The sequence below is a fragment of the Triturus cristatus genome, chromosome 7, assembly GCF_964204655.1.
Source record: "Triturus cristatus chromosome 7, aTriCri1.1, whole genome shotgun sequence".
Classification (NCBI taxonomy): domain Eukaryota; kingdom Metazoa; phylum Chordata; class Amphibia; order Caudata; family Salamandridae; genus Triturus; species Triturus cristatus.
In genome coordinates, this window is record NC_140590.1 from 172,174,712 (window position 1) to 172,192,862 (window position 18,151).

At 45.3% G+C, this 18,151-nt stretch overlaps 1 protein-coding gene across 1 annotated transcript in view; it reads left to right on the forward strand.

Moving 5' to 3' along the window:
* Positions 1–18,151, forward strand: part of LOC146809146 (IgGFc-binding protein-like) — a 790,095-nt gene that overhangs the window by 585,340 nt on the left and 186,604 nt on the right. Inside the window, exon 17 of the mRNA XM_085614833.1 lies at positions 6,548–6,747. Within this exon, the coding sequence (XP_085470959.1) occupies positions 6,548–6,747 (200 nt within the window). The remainder of the gene's footprint in view (positions 1–6,547; positions 6,748–18,151) is intronic.

An 18,151-nucleotide genomic window follows, 5' to 3' on the forward strand; every position in this document is an offset into this window, starting at 1 on the left:
ATTTATCTATTATCTCTTCTGACAAAGTGTTATGTGGTTTTAACAAAATGAAAATGTAGAAAAGTAGAAAAAGAGAGCCTAGAACCATGAAATGTAGTAAAGACAACTCAGAGATATCATAGTTTGAGTTTGAGTTTAAAAGCACTTATAAAACGCACGTATACCGGCGGTTTCTTGGCGCTGTAGCTAGAGGGGACTGAGGGTTAAGAGCAGGGAGAGAGGGATGGGCATTTATTCAAAGGATTTAGTGAATAGGTAGGTTTTAAGACTTTTACGGAATTGGGGATAGAGGGTGATGGCACGGAGATGAAGGGGAAGGGAATTCCAAAGGATTGGTGCTAGAATGGCAAATTTGGAGCCGCCCCACTTCTTTCTCCGGAAGCGAGGGATGGTGAGGAGGGACTGAGAAGAAGAACGTAGGTCCCTAGAGGGGACATAGGGAACAATCTCAGAGGAGATGAAGGCAGGTGCCAGGTCCAATCGGGCCAGGAAAGTGATGGATGCGAGTTTGAATTGAATTCTAGCCCGCACTGGGAGCCAGTGGAGAGATTTCAGGAGTGGGGTGGAGTGGTGGAATTTGGGAAGGTTGAAGGCTAGGCGGGCCGCCTGGTTTTGGATCTGTTGTAGGCGGCGCAAACTGTATGCAGGAATACCGGCATACAGAGCGTTCCCGTAGTCCAGGCGGGACACCACCATGGCCAGAATAATAAGTTTGAGAGCGGAAAAAGTAAAGAAGCGGGACACCTTGCGGATAGTACGCAGTGAAAGGAAAGAGGAAGATACCACAGAGCTAACCTGGGAGTGAAGGGTGAGTTGGGAATTGAGCTTGATGCCTAGTGTTTTAACAGAGGAGGAGGGGACAGGAGGAGAACCAAGAGAGGGAGGCCAGCAAAGGGGGGACCAGGGGCTGGATGAGCCGCCCGTCAAAACCAACTCGGTTTTGTCCGGGTTAAGTTTGAGGTGATTGTGGCCCATCCAGTCCCTGATGTAAAGCATGACAGTTTGAAAGTTGAGGACAGCAGAAGGAGAGGAGAGATCAAAGACCAGCTGGAGGTCATCCGCATAGTTAAATACGGCGACCTCCATCTGTTGGAGAGAGAAGATAAGAGGGGCGATATATAGATTAAACAATAGAGGGGAGAGAGATGAACCTTGAGGAACCCCGCACTGGACTTTCCGGAAGTCCGCTGTAAAGTCACCCAGGCGAACAGCCTGGGTGCGGTCGCTCAGGAAGGAGGACAACCAGACCAAGGCAGACCCCTCGATCCCCGCCGCCCTGACACGGGAAAGTAGGATGTTGTGGTCCACCGTATCAAAGGCGGCTGAGAGGTCGAGGAGCACAAGGGCCTGGTGATGATTGGTGTCCATACCCTCCCTGAGGGTGTCGAGGACCGACATGACCACGGACTCCGTGGAGTGTGCGGGGCGGAAACCAGCTTGGCGGGGGGCAAGGGCTCCATGTTTCTCCACAAAGGAGCTCAGAGCGTAGGTGACGTGGCGCTCGAGCACCTTAGCTAGAAATGGCAGGAGGGAGATGGGGCGGAAATTGGCAGGGACAGAAGGATCTGCCCCAGGTTTTTTCAAGATGGGCACAATTACCGCAGACTTCAATGGGCTAGGATCTATGCCTTGCGCGAGGGAGCAATTGAGGAGGTGAAGGGGGGGATCTGGACAGGAGACAAAGATGTGGCGGAGGATATGGGCAGGACAGGGATCAAGAGGGGAGCCAGATTTGATCAGAGGCACCAATGTAGTCAGGTTTTCCCGGGTGATAGGGGGAAAGGTGATTAGTTTGCCTTTGGGAGGGGGACATTGGGGAACCAAAAAAGAAGGGGGAGGTGGGGGGATGTTGGCCTTAATGGTGATAATTTTCTGGATGAAATAATTATTAAGAGAAAGACAGAGATCATTTGACGGGGCAGGTTTAAGCGTAGTTCTGTCCGAGAATGCCAGGTTGTGAACGATGGAGAAGATCTCCTTAGACTGGTTCTCCGCTGCTAGGATTTTGGAGGAGAAATAAGCTGTTTTGGCCTCCAGGATGCTTTTTTTGTACTGGTTAAGGATATTGATATATTCCAGTTTCAAGGTGGGGCAGTAGTTTCTCCTCCAAGCCCGCTCTGCGCGGCGAACTATAAGTTTGGTGGCTTTAAGCTCTTGGTTAAACCACCGGTTGGCGTCTTTGTCGCGTTTAGAGGTGATGCGCTTTAGCGGGGCAACGGAGTCGCAGCTGCGGGAGAGCCACTGGTCTATAGCGTCAGCCTGGGAGACGGTGGTGAGGCCCTGAAGAGGCGGGAGAGAATCAGCAAGGAGAGAGGAGAGATTCTCAAGATTGACCCGGCCCCATGATCGGACCCAGGTGTTTTTGGGTCGGGGGGGCATAGCTGGGGGAAGGATAGGAAGGAGAAATGAAATCAAATGATGGTCGGACCAGGTGCAAGGGGAGATAGATAAGGATTCCACAGGGCAGTTCAGGGACCAGATTTGGTCAAGCTGGTGACCCTTGATGTGAGTGGGGGAGTGAACATGGGGAGTGAAGTTAAGGGAGAGGAGGGTTTCGGAAAAATTCTTAGATGACAGACATTCGGCAGGATCGGAAGGCCAGAAGTTAAAGTCGCCGAGGAGCAGGATGGAGGAGTTGTTGATTGCAATGGTGGCCAAGACCTCCAAAAAATCTGGGAGAAACTGCAGGGGGGACTGAGGAGGACGATAAGTAAGGAAACAGGTGAGAGGAGGGGAGGTGGATACTGTGCGAATCACCAGGAATTCGGTGGTAGCAATGTTAGGTAGAGGGAGAATTTGAAAAGGGAAATCGGTGCGTGCGATGACTGCCACGCCGCCCCCGGCTCTGCCCGAAGGGCGGTCAGCCCTGAGGGCGTAGTAGGAGGCTGGAAGGGTGGATAGGAGTGCAGGGAGGGAGTCATCGCAGAACCAGGTCTCGGTTAAGAAGAGGAGGTCTGGGGCCTGTAAGTCCAGAAAAACCGAGAGTTCATGCGAGTGGGCAACAGCAGAACGGGTGTTGAGGTAGAAAGCTGTGATGGTTTTAAGGTTTGGCGGAGGAGCAGGCCTACAGGTCGTAGGCAGGGTGTCCAGAATAGGAGGAGGGTGAGGGAGGGGAGAGAGGGAGGCTATGCCAAGAGCAGAGATGCAAGAGCTGGTACTGATCGTGATGGGCCAGGGGCCCTGGTAGCTGCGAAGTAGGTCCGGGCTGTAGGTGATAAGTGGGGCAGAGTGTAAGGCCCCTAGTCCCGGCAGGTCGCGGACGGGCGCAGACGGGCTTGCCTTAGGCGCGCCCGCTGCGCTCGTCCGCTGCGCTTCCTACCAAGACACATCTTTATGGTCGTGAGGCGGGGAGTTGAAAGGGGCGTGGCCAACAGAGTGGGCGTGTCTGTGGCGCGCCTCGCGCTCGAGAATGGCGTCTGGAGGTGAGGGGTCGTTGCAGCGAGGAGCGCTGTTCAAGAGAAGCCCAGGAGTGCAGGTAGGAGGGGAGGTGATAAAAACACGTTATCACAGTTTTAAAATGTTTAAAAGACAAAGTTATGCATTCTCCCGGCTTCCGCCGCTTCTGTCTTGAGGAAAGATACATTGTTACAGGTTTGGCAGTGGCAGAGCCCAGGGCAGGTGCTGGAGACTGCCACCAAAATTCGCACTTTTCAGCATCAGATAGATTGGTGCACAGATGGTAACATATCAGGGCGTGAGTATATCATACTGGTATTAGAAGCCAAATGGAAAAGAGCAGAATGAGTAAAAATAAAAACATGCCATGGCAAAGCCAAAAGGTCTAGTGCTGGCCGCTAGCCTATTCACATTAGCAATTCTTGATTTTTTCTATCGTGGTTTTTGCAACACTTCTGTTGTTGGGTAACCTGGTAGGCCCCCATCAATTTGAAAAAAAAATAGTTTGATGGTCAAAATAGTTTTTGGTCTGCAAAACGCTCACATTATTATATATTGAAGTAGACCCTTACACCGAAGAAAACTACTTTGTGTGTGTGAATGTACTCCTTTAAAAAATGCTGCATGCCATAACCCACAGAGAAGTCAGCCAATGGCTTTAGGGGATTAACTCATTGCTCCAAGATGCATGCTGGAGTTGGAGGAAGACAACTGTGAATGACACAGCAACAGACTAATGGATGAAGTGTGGCTGAAAATCTCTATAACTATGTTACACACACATCATTTAAGTAAAATCAAAAGATCTTGGATAACACCTGATCTAAAAAAGCCAATTGGCCTGCTGCTGGCTGCAGGGTCGGCTTCTATGCTCATGTTTTTTTTTTCTAATGTTTTTGTAAATCTTTATGACACATAGATCACAAGCACTAAAAAATTAGGAAATAAGTGAGGTTTGCAAAGACAGACAGATTGATTTCTATACATAGACATGATTGTTTAGGTGGAGATAGTTGCCTAGATAGGTAGATATGTATTCAGGTTCTCAAATATAGATAGATAGATAGATAGATAGATAGATAGATAGATAGATAGATAGATAGATAGATAGATAGATAGATAGATAGATAGATAGATAGATAGATAGATAGATAGATAGATAGATTGATTGATTGATTTAACATTTTACGGCACATTACTCCCTTTTCCAAGTTCTGGCGCACAATGTGCTGCCAAGCGCCAACACAAGCACTCTTGCACTATGGTGCAAAGGTGCCTGTGTTGCAAGCAGGATTGTTTGTGCAGGAAGGTCCACCTTTCTGCACAAAAGCAATCCCCTTAAGCATTTTCCTCTTTCTATGTGTGCTGCAAAATGCAGCACACATAGAAAGGGGAAGTAACGAGGAGAAATAAAGATATTTCATCTTGTTATGCCTCACTTAGGATGATGTAGCAGATTTGGTGCATTTCCAGGTCTACCAGCAATGGTAAAACTTGACAAAGCATCAAAATCCAAGGGTTTTGCCTGGGGAACACCCATGCCCCACCCATGGAACACCTTGCTGGGGTAGAGTAACGCAAAGTCGTGATTTGTGCTGTGTTGTTTTACTCCAGATTTATAAGGCCACCCAGAGCCACAAAAGGGAGCCTTGCGTAGCTTGATAAATCGCATCTTGAGGGTTGCTTCACAATGGGGTGCAAAAATGATGCAAGCCTCAAGATTTTTTTTAATTAAGCTCTTGGCTATTGTCAGACTTAAAAGACTAAACTTGAAGAGAGAAATGGGAGGAGATAACAAGAAGAGTATGATTCCGGTTACAAACAAGCGAATAACATGGTTTGTACATCGTCACTTTGCTTTCGGTAAACTGTTAAATGATTATTAGATTCTTTTAGTTGTATACTTCTCAGATTCATACACTATCTTTGGATACCAGATGTGAAGGTCTCACCCAAATGTATGTAAACTGAATATCATAGAAAAGATTCACCTTGTCACTTGACCAAGGTGTCCTAATTTTGTTTTTTTTAAATTGACTTTCAACAGTGTTTTCATCTAGTTTTAAACCCAAAGAAAGTCTACGGATAGACACCTGTAGACAATTGCCAGACTATTTTTAACCAGTGTCGGAAAAAAATAGAAAACTTTCTTGTTAGGTCTAACGTTAGCCAAGATCATTTAATATATGTATATTAAACGTATTTCTAGGCAGGGTCACTAGAAATATGCAATTTTGTGGCCGCAGTGATTTTTTACATACTTATGAATTTCTACATCTACATTTTCATAATCCATCATCTGATGCGTAATCCAGGGATTTTTAAAAAAAAAATTGTTTCTAGCTCAAATGGATTAAAAATTATTAAAAAAACAGCGATATTTTTATGTGAAGTGAAAGGCCCTTCATAAAGGTGGACTTGTCACCTTTCAGTTGCTTATTGCTGTATTTTGGTTTAAACTGGTACTAATGAGTTGAAAGCTTTTTCCATCAAAAAATGTGGCACATTCCAATGTATAATGTTCCCTTTCTTACTTCATAATTTAGTCAGTCTTGTTGCATTATTTGGTCCTTCTCTGCTGCATAGTTCCATGGGCCCTACTTATAAGGATTCAGCCGGCCTCTTCATCCATTGGCTTGTTCTGTTATTCACATTTTTCTTCGTCCGACTACATTATACTCCATGAGACAATGGAGCAGTCCATTTCAGCCATATAAGTAACAACATTCTGCACCTTTAGAAGGAGCTCAAACACACACAAAGCAGTTTCCTTCAATGCTGAGGACTACTGTGGCAATGTGTGTTTTTTATGCTCAACAGCATATTTTTACTTTTGGCCAGTTTTTAAAAATGTTGATATGGTGCCCAGAAGCTCTCCAACAAAAATGTTTTCCCAAAAACCATAACCAAAAAACAAAAAAAACAAGCATTGATACAGCCATAATACTGCCATCCACTAGTTGACATACTGGCTTTGTCAATGCGTGTTCCATTTGGAATTCCACATATCTAGTGAAGCACCTTGATACCAGGGACAGGTGTCAATGATATAAATAAAAATTCAGGAAAAAATATTTTGAAGAAGTATGTCCAGATATGGAAGGGGCTAATCAAAATAATTTTCCATTTTATATTTGTTTATGCCCTTCAGCTTTTACCTGTGGTCCCAGAAGCCATTACTCGCTCTGCACCTCAACCTGTGCCATCGGCTGCGCTCTTCTTGCTGGAGGGTCCCAGTGCACCAAAGTGTGTTTTGAGGGATGTGAATGTGATGATGGCTTCTTCTTTGATGGGAATCGTTGCATGCCAATGAACGACTGTGGCTGTGTGTACAAAGGAAGGTATTTCAAGGTAAGTGCTGAACCTGGCATTGATGGTCACTTGGAGGAGATGTGCCCCACTGACTGGAGCTGCCAGGCTCTAATCCTGGTCTCAGCCCTTGACTTAACATCACATGATACTGAGCTAATCCCTTGATCTTTCTGTTCCTAAAAAAAGCATGTATTAATGTATTAATAAAAGTATTAATTAAAAGTGGGAGTTTTTAAACAAGAACTGAGAACATTTCCTGCCTACCATGAATGCAAATTGTTGATAGTAAACCAAGAGGCAAGTTAATTTTCATGGATATAGATACCTGACCTAGATTTTAATTTTAAATAGAGGAACTTTACAGGCTATAAAATCAAACTCAACGTTTTTTTGTACCACACACATCCTGAACTCCAGTATTTGAAGACCCTCTCATATGTGATAATGATCAAAATGTATGTTCAGTGAAATAAAGTATTTCTCTGGTTTCACACAATTTGTTCAGGCAGGGAAGCATCCCATATTTTTCAGTTTTACACTCTGTAATTCAGTCACCAGATTGATATCTCTTTATGCCCCCAACGGTTACTGCTTTTCACATAGTTCTTGGAGAATGAGATTAGAGTTTTAGAGACAGGGAGTCAACACATTTTATTTTGGGCACTTTTACATACCAGAAGCCTTGCCGAAGGACAGAAGATTGCTCCATATACAAAATAATTTACCTGTTCTTTTTTTCAGCACACAAAGTTTTGCTTGGGTTCACAAACATTTGAGCCGAGGCTGGCATTCAAACCTGGCTCCCAATGATACACGACCTTCAGCTTTAGCCACCAGGCCACATCGCCTTCAATAAAAACTCAGCTTGTTTTGGGCTTGAGGTTCCCAGAGGACCCAGACCTGAGACAAAGCTAGGCAATCGTCTTGAGCCTGGCTTGAGTTTTGAATGTCACATCCAGCTCTAAAACATACCAGATTAATTCTACATTACCAGGGACATAATGCTACAGTTTGGTGAAATTACTCATGCATTGTAGGACAGTCAGCCTTTTTGCCCTGATCACCTCCTTCTTTGATTGACATATGCTGGTGGCTACTGACTATAAATGTGCCCTGGGCTCTGCTATCTGGGCCCAGGGCCAGTGATCTGTCCTTTAAAGGTATACAGTAATTGGTGTCATTCTAATTGGCCAAGACAACCCACCTGTAAGTCCCTCATATATGGTACAGCATGGAGGTCAAAGACCCCAGTGGACTTAATGCACTTGAGTGTGCACTGCTGTGGTGTCTGGTGTTGTCAAGTTAGAGCCAGGCAGACGTTGCAGGTTTCCAAATAATACTATGTCTACATTTTATTTTGGAAATAAAAGTACTTCAAAAGGCCCAATACTACCTCTTTATACTTAATAAGATACTCCTAAGATCTGCAGTAGGTGCCCCAATTGTAGGGTACATTGTTATAAAAATCCAGGATAATATAAAATAAGTTTTATATGTCCTGATAGAGAACAAAAGTGAAAAACAAACATTTCCCTACTGCAGCACTGCTAGCCCCATAGGCGAATATAGGAATGATTTATTAAACTTAATAAAGGCTATATTTGCCTAGGAGCTACCTAGCAAATTCATTCAAAGTATCAAAATAATGGTTACAATAAATACAAAACATGCCAAAATGTATTTATTATTACAATTACAGGAATATAATTTTAGAACTTACTATCCTGAGGGCACCTAAAGCAGCCCTGTAGCAGCGTCTTCTGATTAGTCAGACTTTGACAGCCTAAGCTAAGCTGCTTCCTGAGTAGGTGTGAAGAGTCCTGGGGCTGAAACAATACAGGTATTTGGTGGGAGGAGACTTGCTTCCTGGAGAAGCCAGGGGGATGAATGGAGCTGGGGAGAAAAGATGGACTTCAAAGACGAGGGAACATATGTCACAGGACCAAAGCCAGTGCCCACTTCCTTGAACCCCGTCCAGATGGGCCCCCCTAATTCGTTTAGGGCAGGCACTGAAAGATGAGTGTAGTGAGTTACTAGTCACACCTTTGGGTTAGATTATATTGACACATACACCAAGGACAGATTGCCTTCATTTTGATTTTAGTAAAAACAGTGCATTGCGGGTGACAAATATGCCACACTTAGCAGGAAGGGGCGATAGCAGAAAGAGGTAACTTTACCCCTTTTGGTTGGATTTTCCCCCCTCTTGCCAGCCCAGAGTGGAGGATAAATATGGGAGAGCTGCAGGTGTTCTTCAGAAACCTGCTAGGAACAAAAGAAGAAGGACTGCCCTGTCGCACCACACAAGGCTTGCACTCAAAAGAACTGAACCTGCTGCACTCTCACGGATTCAAAAAGAAACCGTTGTGGCTGACCCAAAGGTAAGGGAGTGGACTTCCAGATCAGCAACAGGTACAACTGAGCTGGAAGTGGATTTGTTCTTGTTGCATTGTGGGAAATTCAGTCCTACCCACTAGAGACATTACAGAGCCTCTGACCTCTTGGATTTAGTAGTAGACTCTTATGTACCCTGCAGGAACCAAGAAACTACAAGATCTGCAAAGAAAGAAACTTTCTGCAAAGTTTTGCAGAAAAGCTATAGGAAGAGGCCGGCTCGACATCAAGGGTCAAGCCACCATCGCTGACTCACGAGTCAGCTTGCCTGTGCGGGTTTGTCTCGCTTAAAGCTCCGGAGTTCCTTGCCATCAGCGTCGAGGACAAAGATTTCCAGAGACTCACCCATGTATCACACTCCAGCAGGCCACCATTTTTAAATCAATCTTTTGATTCCAGAAGCCAGAATACTGCCAACATGCCCTTCGACAAATGATAAGCTTCAAGTAAAAGCTAAGGGTCTGATTACTGTCTTGGCAAACACATTACTCCGTCACAACAATGACGGATATCCCATCCGCCGAAATATAAATCCAGTTATATCCTATGAGATTTATATGTCATTGTACCAGATATTCATCACTTTTTTGATGGAGTAACGCGTCCGCCAAGATTGTAATCAGGCCCTAAGTTTGAAGGTAAACCTTTGACCAGGACCTAACACTGAGCCTATGTGACCCGTGCTCCATTGCTGTTGGCCTAAAACTTTGACTTTGTCTGTGTCCAGCCCAACCATATCGCCGTGACCAAGGCTTTAAGCTTGTTGGAGCTAGAATGCAGAATTGCTGTTAAAAATTCATTTTTCTGATTCCCTACATTGGCTGTTTGTCATTTGGTGTTATTTTAAAGATAATATTATAAATTGTTTTTGGATATTTATTGTGTTGTGTCTTTTACTTATTAACTGTTTTGGTGATAATAAATGCTTTACACATACCAGTCTCCTAAGTGAAACCTGACTGCTGGATTAATTTATCGAGACTTGACTGAACCTATTAGTGATAGTGGTATCATTACTAGCTACTTTTGGTGCACAGTGGTGGGATCCAGAATTTGTGTTTAGTAACACCACTCCAATTTGAGTGGAACAGTTAGAAAATCTAAATCGACCTTCTGCGAAAATAGTTTTTGATTTTTATTGTGGACTAATATTATTTCTTTAAACAAACATGTATTGATTTTGAATTGTGAACATTGCCTGGGAGACAGGCATACATAAAAAAAAAAATAAGGAAGAAAGGTATAAACAAAAGCCAATACCTGCACGCTCAGTCTCACCATACAGCCCACCAACGTTCTAGCCATAAGACAGATAACAAGTCTAATTATTAGATCACTTGTTACCAACTCTCTCTCATTCCATGAATATTTCAGTTTTATCATGAATCATTTTATGCATAGAGTGCACAGGTTCTAACTCAAAGCTAGGAAGAAGAAAAACTATGACATATGAAGGGTCTAAGGAAATTATTTAAGACCTGGCGTGGATATACTCCCCAGTCCCAAGCTAGATACAAAACAACAGTATCCACGGGTCTATTCAAACAGATAGAACCACAAGAGACCTAAAGAAACCGTAACCGCTAACCTATATAACTCTAGCAGGCTACAAAAAAAAATCCTTTAAAAGGACGGATTCCCATCACTGGTGAATGAATGAATGAATGAATGAATGAATGAATGAATGAATGAATACACACTTATATAGCGCATGGCTACCCAAGGGCATCCCAGCGCTTTCTGTGTGTGATGGGAATCCGTCCTTTTAAAGGATTTTTCTTTGTAGCCTGCTAGAGTTATATAGGTTAGCGGTTACGGTTTCTTTAGGTCTCTTGTGGTTCTATCTGTTTGATTAGACCCTTGGATACTGTTATTTTGTATCTAGCTCAAAGCGCCCATAATCCGCCCAGACCTGCCACACCTTGGAGTGTTTCTGTGGATAGCCTTGCGCCTTATACACTGCCACCTCCAAGTCCATACAGTGTTCCATCCCTTTCTTCCACACCTTCTTGGGTGTGTGCAGTCATGGCCTTCCACTCTTATGCTGTATCTCATTTTGCCAGAGTCAGACCGAGAAATAATAATGATAGCGTGTATCTGTTAGAACCTAGGGTGTCAGTGATATGAAATACAATATGTTTCGGGCCTAACAAAACCGACCAGGACAGGACCCCTACCAGGCAGGATGTCACCCCACACCAGAACCAGTCCTCTGCGCCACATCTAAGACAGGTCAGGGAGGCAATCATCCTCATCCACCACAGTTGGTGGTGTGTGAGTGTGTGAAATACAAGCTATGGAGGTATTTAGCTCAATCAAGCTGAGTCTGGCTGCAATAACCAGAGCCTCAGTTCAATCCTCATTCTTCAGAACCTCCACAACAGCCTCAACATGCATCTGGATGCTTGGAGATAAGTGTCTGGTACTTTTTTGCAATCTTGTGGTCATCCAGGTCACCCATAATAAGTTGGCCTTTGAATGGATTAAATTCTGGGAGGTCAGACAGGGCCGTAATGTATGGGGTTAGTGCACCGCAGAGCTGAAGGTAACAATGGAACTGACTACGATGTAGCAGGTATTCTACGTGTAGGGTCTAAAAGGACTTGGGGACTGTTCAGCTCATAACACCCCGAGTGTAGCGATCCCTATTAGGTCCCTTTTCAGAAAGCCTTCCAGCGCAGCTATCTGCGGTAACAAGAGGCCCCGTCAAAGCAGTGTCTACTCGTCAGGTTCCCCCACCATCCCATCTGTCGGAGATAATATCTCTATTGTTGCAGGACTACTCTAGTCACCAGAGGAAGACCACCACCGCTGCCCTTATTGTAGACATATGAGACAAGCCAGGGATCCCTCATTGCCCACCTTTCGGAAGCATTGGTGGGATCATCCTGAAGGTCATACCATCAGCCATTGATGATCAGCAGGCGCGACACACGATAATATGATTAAAATATATGCTGCAGCGATTCCTCCACAATAACAGGATTGAAATAATTTGTTGAGGGCAATGAAAGGGGTTCCACCCTCCCAAAGAAAGATATTAAAATAGAATTTAGTTTGAGGAACCAGTACCATGAGAAGTCATACAGGAAATTCTGCAGTTGGCACAGAAACCGGGGCAATAACACCATTTTAAAAATTGCACAGGCAAGACCGACTAGTTCCGAACGTCCTCTCACACACAAGCCAATATAAGCTCCAAATTACGTGCCCCTACTAATGCTGTGTTAGAGAACACAAAGACACCCGGATACTTGAATCTACCTGAGGCAACCCACAATCCTGATGCCCGACCAAACTCTTGTTGGTAATTACCAGCCACGAACACTGTAGATTTGGACACTTTAAGGTAAAGGCCCGAAGTTTTACAGAAAATACACATAATTTGGAGGATACAGGCCTGAGTCGTCTGGAGCAGAAAGGAAGAAGAGGCCATCATCAGCATATGCTATTCTATTGGAAAGCCCTTCCTCCACTCACAACCATGCATCCATTCTCACCCACACCGTTGGAGGCTCCACAGCAAGACCAAACAGCACAGGAGATAGGAGGCAACCCTGCCATGTTCCCTGCTGTATTCAAAACGTGTCTGATCTGGCAGCAGCCAACCGCACAGTTGCCTTCAAATCGGTGTATAACAGTTTAGAAAGGAACGGAAATCTAGTTCGATATTAAAGCCTTGAAGGAGTATGACCAAGTACTCCCAGCTCATAGAGTCAAATGCTTTGTCAATATCATCTAAAAGAACTGCAGGCAATACTTCTCAGTCTGTCAGCTAACTCTAGCACATTATATAATCACCAAATGTTATGTCAAGTGCCACAGTGAGGCATAAATCCTGCCTGGTCAGGATGTACCAGGTCGGGGATTAAGTGTACAAGCCTATTCACCAGTGCTTTTGCTAGAATCTTCACCTCTAAATTTAAGATGGAAATCGTGTGATATGAGGAGTGTTCATCTACGGGCAGGCCAGGTTTATGGAAAACTTCAATCTCCATGTGTCGCCAAACAGGTGGCGGAACGGCACTATTTGCTGCAGAAAGAATCACCGTCAGCTTGTGTTACTGGAGTTTGGGCATGAAAGATTTAGAAAATATGCAAGGGAACCCATTAGCTCATGGGGCTCTCCCTGAACGCAGCCCCGCCAGAACGAAGAACGTGCCTCCACAGTAAGCTCCCCCTCCAGAAAGTCACAGTCTACAGACAAGAGGATTTTAAGGGGAAAGGCATGTACAAACTCTACTATCTGCTCCCGGAACAAAACCTCCTGTACCATTTTAATGAACTTATCTCCCCATTGATATGTCCGGCTCTTGCCCCCCTGCCAGGACTGCTTGGCTTCTCCCAGAAGAGTCTACTGATATTGTTGCAGTAGGATACCCAATTGTGAAGGAATCATCTGACCATCACCCCGGCGACTCTGTGCATCCAGATCCGTCATTCATGATTCAAGATCCACTAAGTCTTATGCCCCATGCTGCCACTCCCCTGCAGAATAACTGATATCTCCCCCCCCCTACAGTGTGGGCTTCAAAGTCTCCCATTGAGTTGCCTGGGATGTAACTGAGCCAACATTATGTGCAAAATATTCCTCAATTTGTAATCGATATTCTGGGTTTTGTAAATTTCAATGTGAAAGGTGCCAGCAGAAAGCCGGGCATCGACGGCTCACGCGGAGTCGAATGGCCACTGAGGAGTGTTTGAAAATTTCCTGTCCCTGGACAGAGTGTCAGAGACTCTATGCAGGTAGGAATGTGAGATAAGAAAGTACTCAAGGTGGAGAAAAAGGTATAACCATGCTGGATCAATGATACGTCCTCCAGACAGCTACCAGACCCAAAGCAGATACCAAAGTAGACAGGTGGGTTTTCCCAGACTCCGTGGGCAGTCCATGCAGATGCCACTGCTTAAGTGATGCCATTCCAATTACCCCCCAATATCGTGACCCACCTGGGTTGTTTACCTCCTAATCAAGCCTACAAAAGACTAGATGAGGGGTGTATATTCTGAGAAATGTGAGAGATTCTTCATATAACATTCGTGTTACTGCTGTATTACCTACCCTGCTGGTCCACCCACTTCTTAAAATGCTGGAATGCAACATTATTTTTGATCCGAATGCTTGCACCCCTAGATCCCCTCGTGCACCCAAAGTAAGAGACGTGAGTGTAGCCAAACGGGGCCAGACATGGGACCTTGTTACCAAGGAGGTGGGTCTCCTTAATTAGTAAAACATCATCCCTCACCATTCTAGCGAGATTCAGAACAAAATATTGTGGTCACAGAGACATTGTTTTGCTTGTCAGGAAGTATAGTCTTTGCTGCTGCACTATCCTGGTGTAATCTGGTAAGACCATGATGGTTTGAGACTAATCCCTAAATTTGTCTTGAAGCATGCATATTTGAGGATGTCGTCCCTGTCATATAATTTAAGAGCTTTGCAATAACAGGCTGGGCCCAAGCCCCAGAAGGAAAGTACCACACAAAAGCTCTGTGGGCCTGCTCGACGATGAAGTAGGGGAACTGGGCCTGTAAGGGTGTCAGAGAACATAGCCATTGGTATAGAAACCACTCTATCCAGGGACCCTTACGCCCCTCAGAGACACCCACTACCCTCAAGTTTTACAATGTGCCCTGCTCTCCACATGCTCTACTCTCACCGTCATCTCCCTGGTCACAGCAGTGAGTTTGGTCACCATCTGTTGTAAGGTATTAGTGAGTCTTCCACACCAGAGACCCTGGTTTTGGCTTCCACAATGCGCTTGACATCCTTCCTAAGATCTTGGCAGATCAAGGTAACATTGGTGCCTGCTGCTCCAATTGTAGCATCTAACTTGACTCGCGACGAGTAATAGCTGCCAGGATTGCAGCATTGCCTGGATTCTAACCATCCTGTCTGCATGCCGCAGTGACAGAGGAGGGCCGCCCGAGATGGGTGTATTTGTCTAGACTGCTTTTTTTGGTGCTGAGAGGGCCTTGTCTTTGGCCCTGATGATAAGGGCAGCAGCGGCCATAGTAGTCCTGTCACCACAGGATACACTAACACAACGGCCCCAGCTGCGACCTAGCAAAGGAGGGGCCCCAAGCAGTCAGAACCCAAGGTACTTGTCATCTGCAGCAATATAGGACCCTTCACAAAGGCCTAAGAGAAAGGCTATGAGTTCCAGGAGCAAAGTGGGGTGGGGCACCCTGCTGCAGACTACAACATGCACTGGCCTGGCCACCTCTACCATGGGAATACCCACTCCCCCATTACAATCTCCCAATGAGGTCACATACCAACACACTGGAAGGGCCATACTGAGACACCAAGAATCAGGCGCAGCAGGAAGAGAAGAGAAAAGGCAAAACTCATCACACTATCAGTCAACAGAGGTGGTCTCTGAGGATAACTGCTTGATTAGTCTGGATCACACTTCACCCCGGGGCTTGCAACCTGCTTACCAACATATGTTGCCTGTGCCTTGTGGGAGGCAAGGGGTCCGGTACAAGGGTCGAGTTTCGTCTCCCTTGGCTCATATGTCCAGGCTGCGGAGCATCAGCTGGGCCTAGCCTGAACCACGGGCAAAAAGAAACAGCAGCCCCCATGCTCAGGAGGGGGGACAATGGGAAAAGGTTCACCACACAATCAGGTACTAGCAGCAGCCTCTGAGGCCTGCCGCACGAAAAGTCTGTGCCACTGATCATCCCAGGGGCCCACCGTCTCCCTGTCAGCACCTGTCACTCATGTCTTGTCCGAGGTAATGAGGTTGATGTAGGGGTTAAGTCTCGCCTTCCTTGGCACATGTACCTAGGCTGGGCCCAGATGAGGCAGTCATCTTAATTGGAGGGGTCCAGGGCATCCACTGTGTCCAGTGGAAGGGGGGGTCACAATGGTTCACTCCATGACCGCACCATCGATCCCTGTAAAGCGGGACCCACCTCGCTGCAGGTCTCATCACTTGCCCCCACCCTCACCCCTTGGCCACATCCTATAACCGTCTCAGTCCTCTCTCCCAGATCCAGCAGCCGTGGGGGCCTCCAAGACCACCAAAGCACACCCCCATCGCCTCAGCCGTCCAGCAGTACCTCATGACAATCAGGAAATGCCTTCAACCTGATGAGAGCCGGGATTAGGTTGGATTACCCAGGATTAGGTTGGATCACAGGTGACCACACGGAGTGGTATTAAAATGTAGCCTCCATGTTCGGCGTTCAAGCCACACCCCTCTCAAATTGGACTAGTAAGGGATTCATTTTTTTAAAACAAGTCTAAATACTCTAACCTCCATTTTGCTAAGCTATTGTTTTTAACTCCAAGGGATATCATGGAGCCTGACATAGCTTGCCTACTGACTTGCCAAGTAGCAGAGCTTAGTGACCTATGTAGGGCTAGGGGGTTACCATCACCCTCCAATTTCAGGAATACACTGCTGATAAAGGCTTTTATGGCCTGGGCAGAAGCCCAGCTAGAGGATCAACACTCTAACATGGAGGAGGCTCCAGAGGTAGAAGGACAAGGAGAGAAAGACTCCCTAGACTTCAGTGATGGGAAGTGGAACACCATCCCACACACACAGTGGCCAGGTCCTTGTCTAGAGCTAGTGGGGGAAGAGAATCAACCAGAGGTGAGTCAGATTCATCCCTTAGGGAAAGAGAGCTTGAGGCACAGCTGGCTTATATAGCCCTAGAACCAGACATGTTGACCCTAGCCAAGAACAAATGGGCATGTGAGAAGTTAAGAACCACAAGGAAGAGAGGAAGATTGTGGCAGGATAAAAGATACCGAAGTGTCCAGAGGCAGTGGGCTTTGTATGCCCAAAGTGTCAAAAAGAAAAGCTATAGTATTGCATTTGTAAACATTTATTGAAAAGCTCTAAGCCTTGTAAATAAAAATGAACTACGATTAATAGAAAGATGAGACACAGCATTGTAATAAGTATTATTAGAATGGTGAAAAATACTAACAATTTAACCATGTTAATTTATCATAATACTGCAATCCTTATTCCTATCTATGACTATTATCTCTATGCTAAAGAGAACATGTAGGATGTACCCATCTGCCAAATGTCCCACCCCATACCGTGGCACTGTCAGGAAGCCAGCACGCCCGCGTTTCATGATGATTCTGGTAAGAGCTGCACCTCTCACCGACTTCAGCACAGACGCTATTAAATTTAAAAAATGCAAACTTAGCTCACTGTGCCAGAGGTACAGAACAATGTTTTAATTAGACTGTAACAATAGAGTTGTTCCCCATGAGCACCGTAAACATAAAGCAATGCAGTATGATGTGTGCTGTGCCTACCTGGAACTAAATGCCCCAACTACAAGGCGGTAATTAAATATACCGACTCCAAAGTGGCATTCTAACAGTAGGGAAAACATATACAAGCCACCGTTAGAAAACAATGCTGAGTTAAAAATGGAAAGCCAAAATAGAAAATAAATGAGGACTACATAACAGATAGAGTCCTCTAAACTGAGGCCTGGGACCTCCTCACATTTTCCTATGACATCACCTTAGCTGGACATTTGGGACAGACCAAGCCCTGTAACAGGCTGGTCAACTATTTTTGTTAGCTCCTTATGTCTGACAAGTTAAAGGAGTTTTGCATCTCACTCAAGACAGGGTGCTGCAGGGATTCTGCACAAACACAGAACTACGCGTAGGATTATGGAACCTTGGTGTATAGGGACTGGGTCTTCCTACCACCTTAGTACCCATGAGCCCAGGACCGACTACCTATAATGTCTCACTTGCTCTCCTACTCACTCACAGAGAAACAAATGATTAGACACCCCAGAACACAACAGTCCCAGATCTCTTAGGAATCGTGGTGAAAAGACACACCCTTTCGCTCACACTCTTGTACTTGTCCACAGTATAATCTGACAGAGATATGGAATAGTTTAAAATATTTATTTTAATTAACATGCCCCAACATTCAGTATATGTCCCAGAACAAGCAGAAAAATGCATAGTACAAATACAGTCTGCATAGCGTCAGCATAGCAGCCAGTCGATATATCATGAAGCGAGATGTCATCATAAAAAGACAATGGA